This window comes from Erythrolamprus reginae, chromosome 2 (genome assembly GCF_031021105.1).
Source record: "Erythrolamprus reginae isolate rEryReg1 chromosome 2, rEryReg1.hap1, whole genome shotgun sequence".
Taxonomy (NCBI): Eukaryota; Metazoa; Chordata; class Lepidosauria; order Squamata; family Dipsadidae; genus Erythrolamprus; species Erythrolamprus reginae.
The window spans coordinates 21449297-21471790 of NC_091951.1; the positions used below are offsets into that span (position 1 = coordinate 21449297).

General features: G+C 40.1%; 1 protein-coding gene across 1 annotated transcript in view; it reads right to left on the reverse strand.

The window, feature by feature from the left end:
• Positions 1-22494, reverse strand: part of LOC139159893 (zinc finger protein 850-like) — a 36103-nt gene that overhangs the window by 687 nt on the left and 12922 nt on the right. The window contains exons 4-5 of the mRNA XM_070737343.1: positions 16346-17521; positions 372-1440 (exon numbers count right to left, since the gene is read on the reverse strand). Coding sequence (XP_070593444.1) covers positions 372-1440; positions 16346-17521 — 2245 coding nt within the window. The remainder of the gene's footprint in view (positions 1-371; positions 1441-16345; positions 17522-22494) is intronic.

Genomic DNA, 22494 nt, shown 5'->3' on the forward strand with positions numbered 1-22494 from the left:
TATCTCACAAGGCTGGAATTATAACTAAAACCTTTCCCACAAAAAGGACATCCAAATGGTTTCTCTCTTGTGTGAATCCTCCGGGGTACCACCAGGTTGCAATTCAGACTGAAAGCTTTCCCACAGATAGGAAATTCGATATTTTTCTTTCCTCCCCCCCCCCAAACTTTAAATTTATACATATACCACATCAACATGTTACAAACTTGTACATTTTTCCAATATATGATAAACAAATATCCTAAATTTGCACTGTTACTTTTATCTCCCATCGGTTTTCCTTCTATATTTCATGTTACTAGCCTCCCTCTATCTCATTCGCTTCCCTCCACCTTTTCTCCCTCTCTCCCTTTTACCTTCTTCCCTCCTACCTCGCTCTCCGTCCTGTGTGAGTCTTCTGGTGTGTCACCAGGTTCCCACTCTGACTAAAACTTTTCCCACAGTCAGGACATTCAAACGGTTTCTTTCCTGTGTGTGTCCTCAGGTGTGTCACCAAGTAGGAACTCTGACTAAAACTTTTCCCACAGTCAGGACATTCAAATGGTTTCTCTCCTGTGTGAGTCCTCTGGTGTTTTACCAAGTAGGAACTCTGACTAAAACGTTTCCCACAGTCAGGACATTCAAAGGGTTTCTCTCCTTGGTGAGTCCTCTGGTGTTGCACCAGGCTGGAATTATCACTAAAACCTTTCGCACACTCAGGACATTCAAAGGGTTTCTCTCCTGTGTGAAACATCTGGTGTCTCACCAGACTGTAATTATCACTAAAACGTTTCCCACAGTCAAGACACTCAAATGGTTTCTCTCCTGTGTGAGTCCTCTGATGTTGCACCAGGCTGGAATTAACACTAAAACTTTTCCCACAGTCAGTACATTCAAAGGGTTTCTCTCCTGTGTGAATCCTCTGGTGTCTCACCAGACTGGAATTATCACTAAAACTTTTCCTACAGTCAGGACATTCAAAGGGTTTCTCTCCTCTGTGAATCCTTTGGTGTCTTACCAGACTGGAATTATCACTAAAACTTTTCCCACAGTCAGGACATTCAAAGGGTTTCTCTCCTGTGTGAGTCCTCTGGTGTGTCACCAGGTGGGAACTCGAACGAAAACTTTTCCCACAGTCAGGACATTCAAAGGGTTTCTCCCCTGTGTGAGTCCTCTGGTGTCTCACCAGACTGGAATTATCACTAAAACCTTTCCCACAGTCAGGACATTCAAAGGGTTTCTCTCCTGTGTGAGTCCTCTGGTGTGTCACCAGGTGGGAACTCGAACTAAAACTTTTCCCACAGTCAGGACATTCAAAGGGTTTCTCTCCTGTGTGAGTCCTCTGGTGTGTCACCAGGTTGGAATTCGAACTAAAACTTTTACCACAGTCAGGACATTCAAAGGGTTTCTCTCCTGTGTGAGTCCTCTGGTGTTGCACCAAGTGGTGACTCTGACTAAAACCTTTCCCACAGTCAGGGCATTCAAAGGGTTTCTCTCCTGTGTGAGTCCTGTGGTGTGTCACCAGGTGGGAACTCTGACTAAAACTTTTCCCACAGTCAGGGAATTCAAAGGGTTTCTCTCCTGAGTGAGTCCTCCGGTGTTTCATAACTGAAATTGTGACTGAATTTTTTTACAGTCTGCACATTCAAACGTTTTCTCTTTTTTGCGAGTCTTGGGTTTGACTGGAATTCTCTTTGAAACTTTCCTCACAGAAAGGATATTCAAATTGTGTTATTCCTGTGTCTGCATCTTTTAGTGTGTCATGACCTGAATATTTCTAATGAAATGTTCACACAATCTACACAGTCATATGTTTCCTTACTCATGTGTGTCTTCTGGTGTATCACCATGTTGCCATGCTCACTAAAGACTTAACACATTGGGCTTCTTTTGTGGCTTATCCCTTGTGTAGTTGGTTCCAAGAATCACAAGGGAACTGTTCTGACCAATTTTTGCTACACTGAGATAGTGTGCATGGCTCTTCTCCTGTCTAGCTCCTCAATGTATAAAGAGCTGTGATTTGCAATCTCTCGTTTTTCCACAAACAAGCTGCAATTTTTCCAAAGCTGAGTTTATCAAAAATATGGACAATGCCTTGTTTAATGGTGCTTTCATTCAAGCCATTTTCTTCCTCACAGGGAGAGGCCTGCACTCCTGTCTGCTCTATATGGCTTTACTGTTGACCTTTTCCTCTCAACTGACTTCCAGGTATTTCCCTTTTTTGCTGATGGAGGAAAAACCATGTAACATATCCTTGAGTTCTGCATAATCTGCTTATTCGAGCTTGAAACCTCTCTTGATTTTCTCTCTCTTCTCTAACAGCTGCTGGAGGAGGAGAATTGAATGGTTTTCTGAAAGAAATGGGAAATATTTTGATTTTCCCCTTGATCATCTTCTCTTTTCAATGTTGCTTTCTTTTTCAAGTGTCCCGAGTGGTCTTATTGCCATCCTCTTTGTCTGTAAGATTCAAAGAAAAATAGAACTTTAATTGTTTATAAAATAATTAGAGATGATTGTAAAAAAGAATAAAAGTATATATTATAGTGAAAAGTCAAATATGAAAATAACCAAAAAAGTTAAGTATTTAGGTATTTGGATAACAGCAAAATCTATGACATTAAAAGAAGATAACTACACCAAACTTTTAAAACAAATTAAAAATGATTTAAAGAGTAATTTGCAATTGTCTCTAGTAGGTAGGATTTCTACAATTAAAATGAATATTCTACCTAAAGTATTATTTTTATTCCAAGTAATTCCAATTAATCCAGGAAAAAGATTTTTTTATAGAATTAAATAGAATAACAAAAAAAATTATATGGCAAGACAAAAAACCTAGAATAAGACAGTGTGCTTTAGAAGACATAAAGGAGCGAGGAGGTCTTGCCTGTCCAAATTGGAAGTTATACTATCAAGCCGCAATTTTGATTTGGACCAAAGAATGGCTTACTTTACAAAATAGAAGATTATTAAATTTAGAATGGCATGATTTAATGTTAGGATGGCACGCCTTTATATGGTATGAAAAGTATAAAACACATTCCTACTTCAAAAGACATATCATTAGGAAAGCACTTATAGATGTTTGGAATGAAGTCAAAAAAGATCATTTTTTAGTTATGCCGGAGTGGATATCTCCCATTGAAGCCATAACCTTTCCAAATTTATTACAAGAGGATAAGATCTGGAAATATAAAGATTTAGTAGATAATCAGTGGAATTTGAAAACAAAGCAGGAACTGCTGGAATCCGGCCTGGCAATAGACTGGTGGCAATATATACAGATTAAGTCGAGATTTCATAAAGACAAAACAACATATATACTTAGGAAGGATAATAATATATTAGGTAAATTACTAACCACAGATCAAAGAAAATTGATAGGAAAAACATATAATTTTTTAATTAATAGTAAAAATATAGAATGGATATTAAAGGATAACATGATTAGTTGGTGTAGAAATTTAAATAGAGAGATAGATCTGAATACCTGGGAAAAGGTCTGGACGCATAACTGGAAAATAACAAAGTCAACTGCTTATAAAGAAAATCAGATCAAGATGTTTTATAGATGGCACTTACCACCAAGTAGAATTTCAAAAATGTACCAAACTAATTCGCCTAATTGCTGGAAATGTAAAATAGAAATAGGTAGCTATTATCACTGTTGGTGGACGTGCCCAAAAGCTAAAGAGTAATGGAACATAATAGAAAAATGGCTGAGAGAAATAACTCAATTAGATATTAAGAAAGCACCAGCATTTTTTCTATTGGGCATATCAAATTATAAATATAAAAAAGATATATATTATTTAATAGTTCATATATTAGTAGCAGCTAGGATAGTTTTTGCACAAAAATGGAAAGATAGTGAGATTCCAAAAGAAACAGATATTCTTAAGAAGATTTTAGACTGTGCCGAATTAGATATGATGACGAGACGGTTAAATAATCAAGAAGAATCAGAATTTTATGATATTTGGCAGAAAGTATATATCTGGTGGGAAACAAGGAATAAGAGATAAGTGTGTTGCTATATTATTAACATATTTGAATTTAGTATTAGAATTGTATAAGATGGTAATTATTAGTACAAATATAAATATTTTTTTCCATCTTTTCTTTTCTCTCTTCTCTTTTTTCTCTTTGTTTTTTAAATATTTTTTTTCCTTTTCATATATATCTTTATAAATTTTGATACTGATTTAGATTTATATTAAGATTGAAATTTTTACTCTATATAACAATATGTATTTTACAGATAAACTTTTTACTTTTATATGAAGACTTCTACTTTGAGGGGAGCGACTGTAGCTCCTTTAAGTGTTATATGTTTTGTTTGTTGTGTTTGTTACTTTGAAAAAATCAATAAAAATATTTTAAAAAAGAAAAATTGAACTTTAATTGTTTATAAAATAATTAGAGATGATGGTAGAAAAGAATAAAAGTATATATTATAGTGAAAAATCAAACATGCCCCAATACTAATCACTTAAATTATTATGATTCATAGAAGACTACCCAGCCATGTTGAAATATCCATCCAAATTCAGTTGTTTAATTGGGTCAATCAAGCATTCTTAGCAATGCAAAGGACTAGCAATTGCTTCCAGCTGTGAGGATTCAGCTCCAATGATCTTAGAGGCCTAGGTCTTAGAAGAACTTGGACAATTAAGGACAAATAAGGCAATGGGTCCAGATGGCATCCACCCCAGACTTCTTAAACAACTCAGATCTCTGATTGCTAGCCCCCTGACTGATTTGTTTAACCAATCCCTTTAAACAGGAGAGGTTCCTGATGATTGAAGAATGGCCAATGTTGTGCCTATCCACAAGAAGGGTAGTGGAGAAGAAGCTGACAACTACAGACCAGTTATCTTGACATCAGTTGTAGTTAAAATGATGGAGACTTTACTCAAAAAGAAGATAAATTAATACCTAAAAAACAATAACTTATTGGACCCAAACCAGCATGGCTTTACTGAGGGCAAATCATGTCAGACTAATCTCATTGATTTCTTTGACTATGTCAGAAAGGTGTTGGATGAAGGTGGCGCTGTGGATATTGCCTACCTGGACTTCAGCAAAGCCTTTGATACGGTTCCACATAAACAGATACATTAGTGAAGAGTGAACTTAATCTCTGATAGTTCAGTAGATTTGCAGCTGGCTGAAGAGCCAGGATGGCGCAGCAGGTAGAGTGCTGTACTGCAGACCACTGAAGCTGACTAGATCTGAAGGTTAGCGGTTCAAATCTCATCACCGGCTCAAGGTTGACTCAGCCTTCCATCCTTCCGAGGAGGGTAAAACGAGGACCCGGATTGTGGGGGCAATAGCTTATCTCTGTTAAGAAGTGCTATTGCTAACATGTTGTGAGCCACCCGGAATCTAACGAGAAGGGCGGCATAAAAATTGAATAGATAGATAGATAGATAGATAGATAGATAGATAGATAGATAGATAGATAGATAGATAGATAGATAGATAGATAGATAGATAGATAGATAGATAAATAAATGTTTGTGAGTGACATAGGGGAAAGTTTGGTAGGGACTTTTTGCCCATTTGACGATGATATTCCTGGAGGCATCTGTAATATGGCAAATGATTTAGCTTTAGTAAATAAGTGGTCAAAGCAATGGAAACTGCAGTTTAATGTTTCCAAATGTAAAATAATGCACTTGGGGAAAAGGAATCCTCAATCTGAGTATTGTATTGGCACTTCTGTGCTAGGAAAAAGTTCAGAAGAGACGAATTTAGGGGTAGTGATTTCTGACAGTCTCAAAATGGGTGAACAGTGCGGTCATGTGGTAGGGAAAGCAAGTAGAAAGCTTGGCTGCATAGCTAGAGATATAACAAATAGGAAGAGGGAGATTGTGATCCTGCATTATATAGCGCTGATGAGACCACATTTGGAATATTGTGTTCAGTTCTGGAACCTCATCTACAAAGAGATATTGACAAAACTGACTGCGTCCAAAGATGGGATACAAAAATGGTGGAGGATCCTAAGCATAAAACCTATCAGGAAAGACTTAATGAATTCATACTTTATAGAGAGGGGGCACAATCTGAGGTTAATTGGGGGAAAGATGAGAAGCAACATGAGAAAATATTATTTTACTGAAAGAGTAGTAGATGCTTGGAAATAACTTCCAGGTTGGTAAATCCACAGTAACTGAATTTGAACATGCCTGGGATAAACATATATCCATCCTAAGATAAAATACAGGAAATAGTATAAGGGCAGACTAGATGGACCAAGAGGTCTTTTTCTGCTGTCACTCTTCTACGTAGGTTTCTATGTTGCTGTGATTATCATCAAATGTATTTTGTAATGCTGGGAATATATAATTGGAGATATTGTGCTTCCCCAAAGATAAGACCGGGGCCCGTCTCGTGATGGGATGCAGTTTGGGGGTTCCAGGGCAGGCGGGGTGGACAGAGGGCTCAAGGGTGGAGCTGGGTGTGAGACGGGCGTTTTACCTGTACTGGAGTTTAGCAGCTCTGTGTTTCTCTCAGCTGGTCCCTTTACAGGAAAAAACCCTTATACGATACATAAACTCTTCTCAATGTGAGAAGTTGTTAATGGCTTCCCCTCGCCACCAGAGTTTCTGTATTTTCAAGCTTTTTTCCTCTAAAGAGACCAGCCGACAGCCACACAGAGCTGGCAAACTCCAGTACCAGTATGATGCCCGTCTCACGGTGGGAAACAATTTAGAGGTGGCAGGTTGGGCAGGACAGAGCGGAACAGGGTGGGGGAAGGTCACCAATCCTACATGGGACATGGAGTTCCGTCACATGCCTGATGTTGTATCCACTGACCCCCGTCCGGCGGTAGGAGATTAACTCCCAGCAGAGCTCAGTGGCAGAAGCAGCCGGCTATGCACTTCCTGGTTCACCTCTCTGGCGCGTGTCCCCCTCTCTCTCTGTAGTGAGGAGGGGGGAAAAGGGCACGAGAAAAAAGCACCAGAAGGAACATTTTGACTAAATGCAATAAATCTTTTCCCTTTTGCTCCAAGAGTCTCATGAACACTCATTTCTGGCCGAATTTTGAAGAGAGAAAGATCCCCTGTGTGTGGGAAGCATGTTTGGAAAAGACAAGGAAGTGCAGCTCATCACAGCTACCGTGTTTCCCCGAAAGTAACACAGTGTCTTACTTTCTTTTTACCCCCAAAAGCCCCACTACGTCTTACTTTCGTGGTATGTCTTACATTGGAAAAAATTGAAAGGGTTGTGTTCCCGAAGGCATCTCCCCAGAGTCCAGAAGGGCAGCCGCGGGACAGGAGCCTCGTGAGCCCTTTTCCAAGTTCAACCTCAGGGCTCCAAGCGGCGTGCACACGTGGAGCCGCAGACGCATGTCGGGGAAGCGTGTGTCTGGAGGGGAGGAGCCGCTCTGCGCAGTTGGGCAGCCCCACCTGCCTGCCGGAAAGGAGGCAGGCGAAGGAGGGCGCAGCTCCGGCCGCTCGCCTCGGAGCCGGTCGGCCTCACTGGCCGCTTGCAGCCGAGCCTCGGCAGGACTCTGTTGCTGGGACGAGCACCTTCGCTGCAAACCGCCGCCCGCTCGGCTCGCTTCGGACCAGCGCCGTCCTTCGCTTTGCCAAGCCGGGGAAGAGGCGGTGGCGCCGCGGCGAGGCGAAGGCAAGGGGCGCGCGGGGAGCTTGGAAGCGACGTCATCGGGCTCCCCCCCGGCAATACCCCCGTGTTTCCCCGAAAGTAAGACATATGTCTTACTTTCGGGGTACGGCTTATATTAGCCGACCCCCCTGAAACCCCCGATACGTCTTACAATCGGGGGTGTCTTACTATCGGGGAAACAGGGTAGAAGTGTGGCTGTTTATTAAATTTATTAACAAACAAAACTAAGATGAAGCTGACACTACTGAGCCTGATGTTCTTTAGATTGAAATAAATTGGGGGCTCACCTTGGAGGGACATAAACAGTACCAGTACACGGTACAGGTTCCGCCAGAAATCTGATGACACCAAAGGGATCCCCTGAAGAAAAAAGGTTGATAAACACGGCAGTGAGTGAGCAGGAGGCATTTCAAATTGACGTAGGCAGAGCCCAGATGAGCACAGGGCTTGACAAGCAGATGTCCCTGTCGCCGTCCCTTTCGGCTCAGCCTCTTGCCGCCCCCTCCCTCCCTCCCTCCCTCCCTTGCTGGACTGGCTCAGCTGCTCTGGGCTGCCTTCAGCAGTCTTTTGAAACATGCTCCTATTGGCGATGAAGGAATCAATGCTTCCCTCCTGTTCTTCACAGGCAGGAGCGTGTTTCAAACTCACATAGTCAGAGTCCAGAGGAGCTTAACTCGTCCTGCAGTGTGTGTGTGTGTGTGTGTGTGTGTGTGTGTGTGTGTAGCTGTCTCTCGCTTGCCCTCCCTCTCCCAGCCAAAAGTTCCTGTCAGAGAAAGACCGGCTCCAGGCATGTCTCCCCTCTTTCCCCGGAAGGTATTGGGGGGGCTTATTATGCATGTCTTGAAAAGTCCTGTTGGGCTTGTTTTCTGGACATGTCTTATTTTCAGGGCCATTGACCCTCAGAGTGGAAAAAACTCCTATGGTAGAAAGGGGTGGGTGGATGTGGGGGAGTAATAATGTTAAAAGCAGGAAGTTGCCTAAATCCAATTATCAGGGATAATTCTCTCTAAGGGTTAAATTGACCGAGATGTCTATTCCTAGAATGGCTTCTAGGAAGAAGAGTTGTAAAATGGGTTTAGGTCACTTCCTGCTTTAACACTATTTCTCCCCTGCATCCACCCACCCCTTTCTACCATAGGAGTTTTTTTAATTTTATTTTTATTGATTGATTTTTTCCAATACACAATGAGGGTTTTAGTGGGTATACACATAGTAAAATACGTGATGAAGGTTATAGAGGATATACTCATAGTAAATTATATCTAAGAAAGAATAGAAGAGAAGATATAGGAATAGAACATATCAATGAAAGAATAGAAGAAGAGATATAGGAATAGAAGAAAGGTATAGGAGATATAGGAGAGCAAGAGGACAGCGGACGGAAGGCACTCTAGTGCACTTGTACTCGCCCGTTACTGACCTCTTAGGAATCTGGATAGGTCAATCGTGGATAACCTAAGGGTAACGTGTTGGGGGTTTGGGGATGACACTATGGAATCCGGTAATGAGTTCCACGCTTCAACAACTCGGTTACTGAAATCATATTTTTTACAATCAAGTTTGGAGCGGTTAATATTAAGTTTAAATCTGTTGTGTGCTCTTGTGTTGTTGTGGTTGAAGCTAAAGTCGTCACCGACAGGCAGGACATTGCAGCATATGATCTTGTGGGCAATACTTAGATCTTGTTTAAAGCGTCTTAGTTCTAAACTTTCTAGCCTCACGATTGAAACTCTAGTCTCGTAGGGTATTCTCTTTCGAGTGGAGGAGTGAAGGGCTCTTCTGGTGAAGTATTTTTGGACATTTTCAAGGGTGTTAATGTCTGAGATGCGATATGGGTTCCAAATAAATGAGCTGTATTCAAGGATGGGTCTGGCAAAAGTTTTGTAAGCTCTGGTAAGTAGTGTGAGATTGCCAGAGCAGAAGCTACGCAGGATTAGGTTTACAACTCTTGAAGCCTTCTTGGCTATATTGTTGCAGTGGGCTTTGGCACTTAAATCTTTTGTTATTAGTATACCAAGGTCTTTACCCAAGTGGGGATTATCTTGTTATTACTATTCCATCTATTGGTTAATAACATTTTAAATTGCCCATAACAAAAAATCCAACTGATAAATTATATACTTTATTCTTTTTTTCTATTATTTTTTAATAAACAAATTCTTAAAAAATTATGACATTCCACCGTCAATCGCTCATTCTTTTAATATTTCAAATATTTCCCTTCCAATCCGATTGTGGTAATCTTTTTTTTTTCCTATCAATAACTGCCCCAACTCATTTTCTTCGTTTTGAATGTATTATTTGTGTAGGAACTACACTGTAGGTATATTCTCAATCCCTTTTAGTCTCTTCTCACTATTACCCCCTCATTTTTAATTGCATCTTCTGATACCAATATGCTCCAGTTCCTATTTTGTTGTCACATTCAATCACAGTGTAATCATTATAAATCCCATTTTTTTTCCACCTCTGAAGTCCAAAAAACAATTTTTAAAATCTTCATGAATGTATTTTAACATCCCAGCGAATTCTTCATAAACACACACCTCCATTTTGTCAAATTCAGACTTTCCTTGTGGACTTTGGACTTGACTTTCTATAGATTTGAACACTGGGCTCTATCCAACAACATGAAATTAAAGAGAGAAAAAAAGCAGGTTGTACACTTAGGTAGAAAAACCAAATAGGAAGTAGAGAATAGATACAACGTGGCTCAATAGCAGTAACTGTGAAGTTACTTGAAGTTCTATCATAGTGAACAATCCCCTAAAAAGAGCAAGCAGTATTAGTATCAATTTATGATGCTTTAGAAAGATCACATTTAGGATTACTGCAACTTGTTTTGATTACCACAATATTTAAAAAAAGTGTAGTAGAGACTCTATAAAAACAACAGAGAAGAGAAGTAGGGATGATTAGGGGGCTGGAGGCTAAAAGATATAAAGAAGAGTTGCAGGAATTGGGTATGTCTAGTCCAGTGAAAGGAAGGACTAGGTATGACATGAGAGCCATCTTCCAACACTTGAGGGGTGAAGAAAAAGAGGGTCAACTTATTTTGCAATGCACCAGAAGGCAAGATAAGAAGCAGTAGATGGAAACTAACCCAGGAGAGAAGCAGCCTACAAGTAAGGAGAATTTTCCTGACACTGAGAACAATTAACCGATTGCCTGAAATGGTATTGGGTCCCCTGTTTGCTCAGGGGTCGGAATAGAAGACCCCCAAGGTCCCTCCCAACTCTGTCACAACCCCCAGTGATGGAGCACCCACAACCTCTGGAGGGAAGCCATTCCAGGAGAATCAACCTTAACTTATTTATTTATTAATTTATTATTTAGATTTGTATGCCGCCCCTCTCCGCAGACTCGGGGCGGCTCACAACAAAGTGAAACAATCTACAACAAATCTAAATTACAGTTTAAAAATATTTTTAAAACCCCATTTTCTAAACAAACATACAGACAGACATACCATTCATGAATTGTATATGCCCGGGGGAGATGTCTTAGTTCCCCCATGCCTGACGACAAAGGTAGGTCTTAAGGAGCTTACGAAAGGCAAGGAGAGTAGGGGCAGTTCTAATCTCCGGGGGGAGTTGGTTCCAGAGGGTCGGGAGACTTTTTCAATCTTCCCACCAGCAGAAAATTGCAGCCACCAGTTTCACAGCGTGCAGCACCAGTGGGATTCAATTTGGGCAGGGGAGGAACTTGCAGCACCAGCAGCTGACGTGCTTCAGCCCGGTTGCTTCTCTGCTTCCAGGCCGTGGAGGGAACCAAACAGCCCGACTTCCTCCCGGACTCTCCCCCCAAAGCTGCCCTCAACTCACCTTCCAGCTGTTGATTCGATCCTCGGAAGAGCAGAAAAGCCGCTCTTCACCCCACCTCCGTCCCATGAGTCTTCCGGAAAAGGAAGTCCTCTGATCTTTTCTAGCAATTCTGTACTCGATGGTTTTAACTGCTCTATCAGGCATGCTTTATGCACATACCTTGCCTATCTGACTGCCATGTCCTGATAGCGGTAGAAAAACACTCTTGTCCCATCTCTAAGGCGTTTGCAAGATGTATTAATGGTCTCAAATCTTTTTCACTTCAAATTTAATTTTATTTATTTATTTATTTATTGATTGATTGATTGATTGATTGATTGATTTGATTTGTATGCGGCCCCTCTCCCTGGACTGGGGGGGGGGTTAACAACAGTGATAAAAACAGTATGTAACAATCCAATACTAAAACAACTAAAAAAACCTTTTTAATAAAACCAAACATACATACAAACATACCATGCAAAATTGTAGAGGCCTAGGGGGAAAGAATATCTCAGTTCCCCCATTCCTGATGGCAGAGATGGGTTTTAAGGAGCTTACGAAAGGCTAGGAGGGTGGGGGCAATTCTAATCTCTGGGGGGAGTTGGTTCCAGAGGGTCAGGGCCGCCACAGGGAAGGCTCTTCCACTGGGTCCCGTCAAATGACATTGTTTAGTTGACGGGACCAACTTCTTTGCAAGTGAGCCTAGTGAAATAGTCAAATGTGATGCTTTTGGAGCAGTTTACATTGAGCTTCAATCTATTGTGTGCTTGTGTGTTGTTGCGTTTGAAGCTGAGGTATTAATTGACAGGTAGAACAGTGTGGCAGATGATTTCATGAACTACATTTAGATCTGATCGAAGGCGACGTACCTCTAAATTTTTTGAGCCCAAAATTTCAAGTCTCGTGGAATAAGGTATTCAGTTCTGAGGAGTAGAGTATTCTTCTTGCGAAAAATTTCTGGACTCTCTCAATTGTAAATGTTCATGAAGAAGGTTTAAAGAATGACACAATCGTCTTTGTTCAGGGTGACTCTCAGTGGAAATCAAAACTCTCTATATCCCAAAACTTCAAGACTGATTTCCCACAGCTCCTAAGTATTTATTACATGGTAGCACCATTAGACCAAACACTCTAAGGGAGACATCTTCATTCCTATGGTCTGCATCCAAGAGCCACCAGCATACCTGAAGGAAGAAATGTTATATCTGCTAAATGCTAAAATCCTTCTTCCTCTGTAAATTGACCTGTAAAGTCTCCAGAGACTTCAGTATGAACAGTATGCAGCAGGGTTTACAAACTGGAGCCTACAAAAGAGGGAGTGATAGCCTATATATAGTAGAAGAAATATTTCCAAAAGGATTTTTAAAAAACAAAACAAAAAGAGAATATCCCATCAAACTATATAGCGGACAACCAGGCAAACAACAACAACAACAACAAGAAGACCTTGGAGATCTTCTAGCCAATCTCTCTGCTTAGGCAGGAAACGCTACATTACTTCAGACAAATGTCCAGTGTTGGAATGTTCACAACTTCAGGAAGCAATATGTTCCACTGATTAATTGTTCTAACTGTCAGGAAATTTCTTAGTTCTAAGTTACTTCTCTCCTTTAGTTTGTACCCATTGCTTCTTGTTCTACCCTCAGGTGCTTTGGAGAATAGATTGATGCCCTTTTCTTTGTGGAATCCCCTGAGATATTGGAACACTGCTATCATGTCTCCCCTGTTCCTTCTTTCATTAAACTAGACATACCCAGTTCCTGCAACCGTTCTTCATATGTTTTAGTCTCCAGTCCCCTAATCATTTTTGTTGCTCTTCTCTGAACTTTAGTTTCTAGAGTCTCAACACCCTTTTTGCATCATGATGACCAAAACTAAATGCCGTATTCCAAGTGTGGACTTACCAAGGCATTATAAAGTGGTATTAACACTTCATGTGATCTTGATTCTGTCCCTCTGTTAATGCAGGCTAGAACTGTGTTGGCTTTTTTGGCAGCTGCTGCACACTGCTGGCTCCTATTTAAATGGTTGTCCACTAGGGCTCCAAGATCCCTCAGTTACTACTGTTGAGCAATGTACCACATATACTGTACTTGTAAATATTTTTTCTTGCCTAAATGTAGAACCTTACTTTTTTCACCATTGTATTTCATTTTATTTGATAGCACCCAATGTTCAAATCAGTCAAGATCCCTCTGTATTTGAACCTATCTTCTGCAGATTAGGCTATTTCTGTCAGTTTGGTGTCATCTGCAAATTTTCCCCCTTGTCCAAGTCTTTGATGAAGATGTTGAAGAGTACTGGGCCTAAAACAGAGCCTTGGGGTATTCCAGTGCATACATCCCTCCATGTAGATGCAGGTAAAAGTTTAGCTTTTTTAAAAATGCTAACAAACCAGGAAGATGGTTAGCCTATAACTTGAAAAAGAAAAATTTGATAAGTAAATTAGAAGATGAGAAAGGATGTATACATTTGCAAAATAAAATTAAGAAATAATTGAAGAATTTAATGAAAAATTATATAATAAAGAAAAATTTCAGAGTAAAAGATAATTTGGGAAGAGCTAAATTAACAAAGTGTCTGACAATATTAAAAATATGTTTAATGAAAAAATAACAATGATGGAGTTGATGGAGGTGGTAAAAACACAGAAAAAAAATAACAAGATCCAAGAACCAGATAGATTACCAGCAGAGATTTAAAAATTCTTACAAGAAATATTAAACCTGTCAATGTTATGCAAGTGAGGCCATTTTCTACTTTCACTTTCTCTCCACCTATAAATTTAATCCTGAGAAATGTGAGAGTAAACTAAATCAGGCCAAAATTCCAACAATCAATTTCTCACCTACACTTTCAAAGAGAGATCACAAATGAAATTCAAGACTTCTCAAAACTCCTGAAATGTTGCCTCATGTGAATTTCCTTGTGTGCAATAAGGGATGATTTATGCTTGAAGTAATGTCCTCAGATTGGACATTTCAAAGATTTCTCCATGGTGTGAGTCTGCTGGTATCTCATATTGCTGGAATTATAACTTAAACCTGTCCCAAAAAAAGGACATTAAAATGGTTTCTCTCCTGTGTGAATCCTCTGGGGTACCACCAGGTTGCAATTCTGACTGAAAGCTTTCCCACAGATAGGAAATTAATTATTTATTTATTTTTCTGCACAAACTTTAAATTTATACATATACCACATCAACATGTTACAAACTTATACATTTTTCCAATATATGATAAACAAATATCCTAAATTTACAATGTTACTTTTATTTTTTTAAAAAAATATTTTTATTAATTTTCAAAGACAAACATTATAAACATAACATATAACATAAAAAGGAGCTACCATCGCTCCACTCAAGGTAGAAGTCTTCGTTCTACAGAAAAAAAGAACTTATTGTTGTTTGAATCAATCCAGAGAATATTTTAAAATGTCTATTACAACTCTCTATGTAAAAATACATCTAGTGAAATATTGAAAAATATAAGATTTAATTATAAGTTAAATCAAAATGAATAAAGTATCTATTATAACTCGCTATGTGAAAACACATCTAGTCATATATTAAAGAATATAAAGACACCCTTTCAGTGCCTCTGCAAGCACTCCGTTCTCCTAGCTTTGTTAATGCAAACTCTTTCCATCTCCAAGCCGCCCCTCCCTTTTCTTTCTTCAAAAAAGAAAAAAAAGAAACCCCTTCATCCCAGCAGCAGCAGTTTGTGTTCGTAAGGTGAAAATAGTTCGGAAGAAGAGGCAAAAAAATCTTAAACACCGGGTTCATATCTCGAAAAGTTCGTTAGAAGAGGCGTTCATAAGACGAGGTGCCACTGAATACTGAAACGAGCCTAGTCCTTTGTCTTCATCAAACCCTTTGTCTTCGTGGAATATTAATCCTCCATGTTATGTAATATTTCCTGCAGCTGCTGCAAATGCAGTCACTGTGTAGATTCCACACAAGAAGTAATGAAACCAATAATTTTAAATTTAAATAACACTCTTTGATTGCTAAAATAGAGTTCAATTCAATACCGTTCTTATCCCCTCGGTTCCGATAAATTTAATAAAACCTTCCAGGTTCAATCTGACGCTCTATTAATAGTCTCTATGACTTTGTGAGCTGAAGCTGTTCCGGCTTATTAAAGTCCACTCACACTGGGAAATTACTTTAACTTTCTTCTTCGCCTTAATTAAATTTGTAAATTTCTGTATCAATTTTATTTGTAGGAGTATTAATCACTTTACCTTCTTCTTTCTCTGTTGATCCAAGCACTCTGCTAGACTGCTCTGGTTTTTTTCCTTGTTGTTCCTCTCTTCTAGAGGGGCCGCTATGGCCAGGTGACGGCCATTGCCAGGGCCCGGATCTTTCCTCCTGGCACTGCGGGGCAATCCTACACATTGGGGGTAGCGGTGAATAGTCCCATGATGTTCAAAGAGCCCCTGTTCTGGATCGGACTCTCCGGGTCCGATCAGATCACTAGAAATGGGACCGCCAGGGTGAAAACTGAGGTCTGGGGACGGAGCTCCGTCGGCACCCTCCCGACAGGGCTCGTCGGCCACCGGAAGTCCTGCAATGTTACTTTTATCTCCCATCTGTTTTCCTTCTATATTTCATATTACTAGCCTCCCTCTATCTCATTCGCTTCCCTCCACCTTTTCTCCCACTCTCCCTCTTACCTTCTTCCCTCCTACCTCGCTCTCCTTCATGTGTGAGTCTTCTGGTGTTTCACCAGGTGGGAACTCTGACTAAAATTTTTCCCACAGTCAGGACATTCAAAGGGTTTCCCTCCTTTGTGAGTCCTCTGGTGTCTCACCAGGTGGGACCTCTGACTAAGACTTTTCCCAGTCAGGACATTCAAAGGGTTTCTCTCCTGTGTGAATCCTCTGGTGTCTCACCAGGCTGGAATTATGACTAAAACCTTTCCCACAGTCAGGACATTCAAAGGGTTTCTCTCCTGTGTGAGTCCTCTGGTGTGTCACCAGGTGGGAACTTCGACTAAAACTTTTCCCACAGTCAGGACATTCAAAGGGTTTCTCTCCTGTGTGAGTCCTCTGGTGTTGCACCAGGCTGGAATTATCACTAAAACCTTTCCCACAGTCACAACATTCAAAGGGTTTCTCTCCTGTGTGACTCCTCTGGTGTTTCACAAGGCTGGAATTAACACTAAATCCTTTCCCACAGTCAGAACATTCAAAGGGTTTCTCTCCTGTGTGAGTCCTCTGGTGTTTCACAAGGCTGGAATTATCACTAAAACCTTTCCCACAGTCAGTACATTCAAAGGGTTTCTCTCCTGTGTGAGTCCTCTGGTGTGTCACCAGGCTGGAATTAACACTAAAACTTTTCCCACAGTCAGGACATTCAAAGGGTTTCTCTCCTGTGTGAGTCCTCTGGTGTGTCACCAGGTGGGAACTTCGACTAAAACTTTTCCCACAGTCAGGACATTCAAAGGGTTTCTCTCCTGTGTGAGTCCTCTGGTGTTTCACCAGGCTGGAATTAACACTAAAACTTTTCCCACAGTCAGGACATTCAAAGGGTTTCTCTCCTGTGTGAGTCCTCTGGTGTGTCACCAGGTGGGAACTTCGACTAAAACTTTTCCCACAGTCAGGACATTCAAAGGGTTTCTCTCCTGTGTGAGTCCTCTGGTGTTTCACCAGGCTGGAATTAACACTAAAACTTTTCCCACAGTCAGGACATTCAAAGGGTTTTTCTCCTATGTGAGTCCTCTGGTGTGTCACCAGGCTGGAATTAAAACTAAAACTTTTCCCACAGTCAGGACATTCAAAGGGTTTCTCTCCTGTGTGAGTCCTCTGGTGTGTCACAAGGTGGGAACTCCGACTAAAACTTTTCCCACAGTCAGGACATTCAAAGGGTTTCTCTCCTGTGTGAGTCCTCTGGTGTGTCACCAGGCTGGAATTAACACTAAAACTCTTCCCACAGTCAGGACATTCAAAGGGCTTTTCTCCTGTGTGAGTCCTCTGGTGTGTCACCAGGCTGGAATTAACACTAAAACATTTCCCACAGTCAGGACATTCAAAGGGTTTTTCTCCTGTGTGAGTCCTCTGGTGTGTCACCAGGCTGGAATTAACACTAAAACCTTTCCCACAGTCGGGACATTCAAAGGGTTTCTCTCCTGTGTGAGTCCTCTTGTGTTTCATGACTGAAATTGTGACTCGGTTTTTTTACACAGTGTGCACATTCAAACGTTTTCTCTTTTAGGCGAGTCTTGGGTTTGACTGGAATTCTCTTTGAAACTTTCCTCACAGAAAGGATATTCAAATTGTGTTATTCCTGTGTCTGCATCCTTTAGTGTGTCATGACCTGAGAATTTCTAATGAAATGTTCACACAATCTGCACAGTCATGTGTTTCCTTACTCGTGTGTGTCTTTTGGTGTACCACCATGTTGCCATGCTCACTAAAGATGTAACACATTGGGGTTCTTTTGTGGCTTCTCTCTTGTGTATTTAGTTCCAAGAATCACAAGGGAAATGTTCTGTCTAGCTCCTCAATGTATAAACTGCTGTGATTTGCAATCTCTTGTTTTTCCACAAAAAACTACAATTTTTCCAAAGCTGAGTTCATCAAAAATATGGACAATGCCTTGTTTAATGGTGTTTTCGTTCAAGCCATTTTCTTCCTCACAGGGAGAGGCCTGCATTACTGTCTGCTCTACATGGCTTTATTGTTGACCTTTTCATCTCAACTGACTTCCAGATATTTCCCTTTTTGGCTGATGGAGGAAAAACCATGTAACGTATCCTTGAGTTCTGCATAATCTGCTTATTCGATCTTGAAACCTCTCTTGATTTTCTCCCTCTTGTCTAACAGCTGCTGGAGGAGGAGAATTGAATGGTTTTCTGAAAGAAATGGAAAATATTTTGATTTTTCCCTTGATTTTCTTCCCTTTTCAATGTTGCTTTCTATTTCAATGGTCCCGAGTGGTCTTATTGCCATCCTCTTTGTCTGTAAGTTTCAAAGAAAAATTGAACTTTAATTGTTTATAAAATAATTAGAGATGATGGTAAAAAAGAATAAAAGTATATATTATAGTGAAAAGTCTAACATGCCCCAATACTAATCACTTAAATTATTTATGATCCATAGAAGACTACCAATTTCCCTGTTCAAATATCCATTCAAATTCAGTTGTTTAATTGGGTCAATCAAGCATTCTTAGTAATGCAAAGGACTAGCAATTGATACAGTTTTTGGTAATCTGTGTAAATTTGCAATGCATATAGTGTTCTTTCTCTGACTGTATAAAAGAGAAGATGCAAAATCGTTTGTTTCTATATTAAAAATGAATAATTTTCTTCATTTTGAATGTATTATTTGTGTAGGAACTACACTGTAGGTATATTCTCAATCCCTTCTAGTCTCTTCTCACTATTATCCCTTCATTTTTAATTGCATCTTCTGATACCAATATGCTCCTGTTGCTTTTTTCTTCTCACTCTCAATCCCAGTGTAATCATTATAAATACCAATATAATTGTCAACCTGTCTTTTATTGTCAAGTTACTTTTCATTATATTCCAGCTTTTTTCCTGTGTTTTTTTCCATCTCTAAAGTCCAGAAGACAATTTTTAAAATCTTCATTACTGTATTTTAACATCCCAGCGAATTCTTCATAAACACACACCTCCATTTTGTCAAATTCAGACTTTCCTTGTGGACTTTGAACTTGACTTTCAATAGATTTGAACACTGGTCTCTATCCAACAAAATGAAATTAAAGAGAGAGAAAAGTAGGTTGTACACTTAGCCAAGAAAAACCAAATAGGAAGTAGAGAATAGATACAACGTGGCTCAATAGCAGTAACTGTGAAGTTACTTGAAGTTCTATCATAGTGAACAATCCCCTAAAAAGAGCAAGCTGTATTAGTATCAATTTAGGATGCTTTAGAAAGATCACATTTAGGATTACTGCAACGTTTTTTGAATACCACAATGTTAAAAAAAAGTGTAGTAGAGTCTCTATAAAGAGAACAGGGAAGAGAAGAACAGATGATTAGTGGACTGGAGGCTAAAAGATACAAAGAAGAGTTGCAGGAATTGGGTATGTCTAGTCCAGTGAAAGGAAGGACTAGGTATGACATGAGAGCCATCTTCCAACACTTGAGGGGTCAAGAAGAAGGGGGTCAACTTATTTTGCAATGCACCAGAAGGCAAGACAAGAAGCATCGGATGGAAACCAACCCAGGAGAGAACCTGCCTACAAGTACGTAGAATTTTCCAGACACTGAGGACAATTAACGGATTGACAGAAATGGTATTGAGTCTCCTGTTTGCGCAGGGGTCGGAATAGAAGACCCCCAAGGTCCCTCCCAACTCTCTCACAACCCCCAGTGATGGAGCACCCACAACCTCTGGAGGGAAGCCATTCCCAGAGAATCAACCTTAACTTGAGACTCTTTCAATCTTCCCACCAGCAGAAAATTGCAGCCACTGGTTTCACAGCGTGCAGCACCAGTGGGATTAAAATTGGGCAGGGGAGAAACCTGCAGCACCAGCAGCTGACGCGCTTCAGCCCGGTTGCTTCTCTGCTTCCAGGCCGTGGAGGGAACGAAACAGCCCGACTTGCTCCCGGACTCTCCCTCCACCTGCTCTCAACTCACCTTCCAGCTGATGCTTCGATCCTCGGAAGAGCCCAAAAGCCGCTCTGCACCCCACCTCCCTCCCATGAGTCTTCCGGAAGAGGAAGTTCTGTTTCTCTCTCTCATCTTTTCTAGCAATTTATACTCGATGGTTTTAACTCCTCTATCAGGTATGTTTCAGGCACATATGTTGCCTATCTGACTGCCATCTCCTGGTAGCGGCAGAAAAACACTCTTGTCCCGTCTCTAAGGCGTTTGCAAGATGTTTTCACTGTATAAATGCTGTCAAATCTTTTTCACTTTGCAAATGAGCCTAGTGAAATAGTCAAATGTGTTGCTTTTGGAGCCATTTACATTGAGTTTCAATCTATTGTGTGCTTGTGTGTTGTTGCATATGAAGCTGAGGTATTAATTGACAAACTTGACTGTAAAATATATGACTTCAGTAACCGAGTTGTCGAAGCGTGGAACTCATTACCGGACTCCGTAGTGTCATCCCCAAACCCCCAACATTTTACCCTTAGATTATCCACAATTGACCTACTCAGATTCCTAAGAGGTCAGTAAGGGGCGAGTACAAGTGCACTAGAGTGCCTTCTGTCCGCTGTCCTATTGCTCTCCTATACCTCCTATACCTTTCTTCTATTCCTATATCTCTTCTTCTATTCTTTCATTGATATGTTCTACAGTAGTCCCTCACCTATCGCTGGTGTTACGTTCCAGACCTGGCCGCGATAGGTGAAATCCGCGATGGGGAATTTATCGACTGATAGTACTTATTTAAGTATTTATATTGTAATTGTTTGGTAAGTTTTCATTGTTTTAAGTGTTTATAAACCCTTCCCACACAGTATTTATTTTAGATACAGTATTTAAATACAGTATTTACAATTTTAGATATATTTTTTTTTGTGAAAAACCTGCTGATCAAGTTCGGCGGGCTGTTTAAATCTGCCAATCGACTTCCTCAGAAACCCGCGATGAAGTGAAGCCGCAATAGGTGAAGCGCGGTATAGCGAGGGACTACTGTATTACTATATCTTCTTTTCTATTCTTTCATAGATATATTTTACTATAAGTATCTCCTCTATAACCTTCATCATGTATTTTACTATGTATTTTATAACTCTCATTGTGTATTCGACAAAATAAATAAATGAAATAAATAAATAAATAAGGAAGAACAGTGTGGCCGATGATTTTATGAACTACATTAAGATCAGATCGAAGGTGACGTACCTCTAAATTTTTTGAGCCCAAAATTTCAAGTCTGTTGGAATAAGGTATTTGATTCTGAGGAGTAGAGTATTCTTCTTCTGAAATATTTCTGGACTCTCTCAATTGTAAATGTTCATGAAGGTTTAAAGAATGACACAATCGTCTTTGTTCAGGGTGACTCTCAGTGGAAATCAAAACTCTCTATATCCCAAAACTTCAAGATGGATTTCCCACAGCTCCTAAGTATTTATTACATGGTAGCACCATTAGACCAAACACTCTAAGGAAGACATCTTCATTCCTATGGTCTGCATCCAAGAGCCACCAGCATACCTGAAGGAAGAAATGTTATATCTGCTAAATGCTAAAATCCTTCTTCCTCTGTAAATTGACCTGTAAAGTCTCCAGAGACTTCAGTATGAACAGTATGCAGCAGGGTTTACAAACTGGAGCCTACAAAAGAGGGAGTGATAGCCTATATATAGTAGAAGAAATATTTCCAAAAGGATTTTTAAAAAACAAAACAAAAAGAGAATATCCCATCAAACTATATAGCGGACAAGCAGGCAAACAACAACAACAACAACAAGAAGACCTTGGAGATCTTCTAGCCAATCTCTCTGCTTAGGCAGGAAACGCTACATTACTTCAGACAAATGTCCAGTGTTGGAATGTTCACAACTTCAGGAAGCAATATGTTCCACTGATTAATTGTTCTAACTGTCAGGAAATTTCTTAGTTCTAAGTTACTTCTCTCCTTTAGTTTGTACCCATTGCTTCTTATTCTACCCTCAGGTGCTTTGGAGAATAGATTGACGCCCTTTTCTTTGTGGAATCCCCTGAGATATTGGAACACTGCTATCATGTCTCCCGTTCCTTCTTTTCATTAAACTAGACATACCCAGTTCCTGCAACCGTTCTTCATATGTTTTAGTCTCCAGTCCCCTAATCATTTTTGTTGCTCTTCTCTGAACTTTAGTTTCTAGAGTCTCAACATCCTTTTTGCATCATGATGACCAAAACTAAATGCCGTATTCCAAGTGTGGACTTACCAAGGCATTATAAAGTGGTATTAACACTTCATGTGATCTTGATTCTGTCCCTCTGTTAATGCAGGCTAGAATAGTTTTGGCTTTTTTGGCAGCTGCTGCACACTGCTGACCCCTATTTAAATGGTTGTCCACTAAGGCTCCAAGATCCCTCAGTTACTACTGTTGAGCAAAGTACCACATATACTGTACTTGTAAATATTT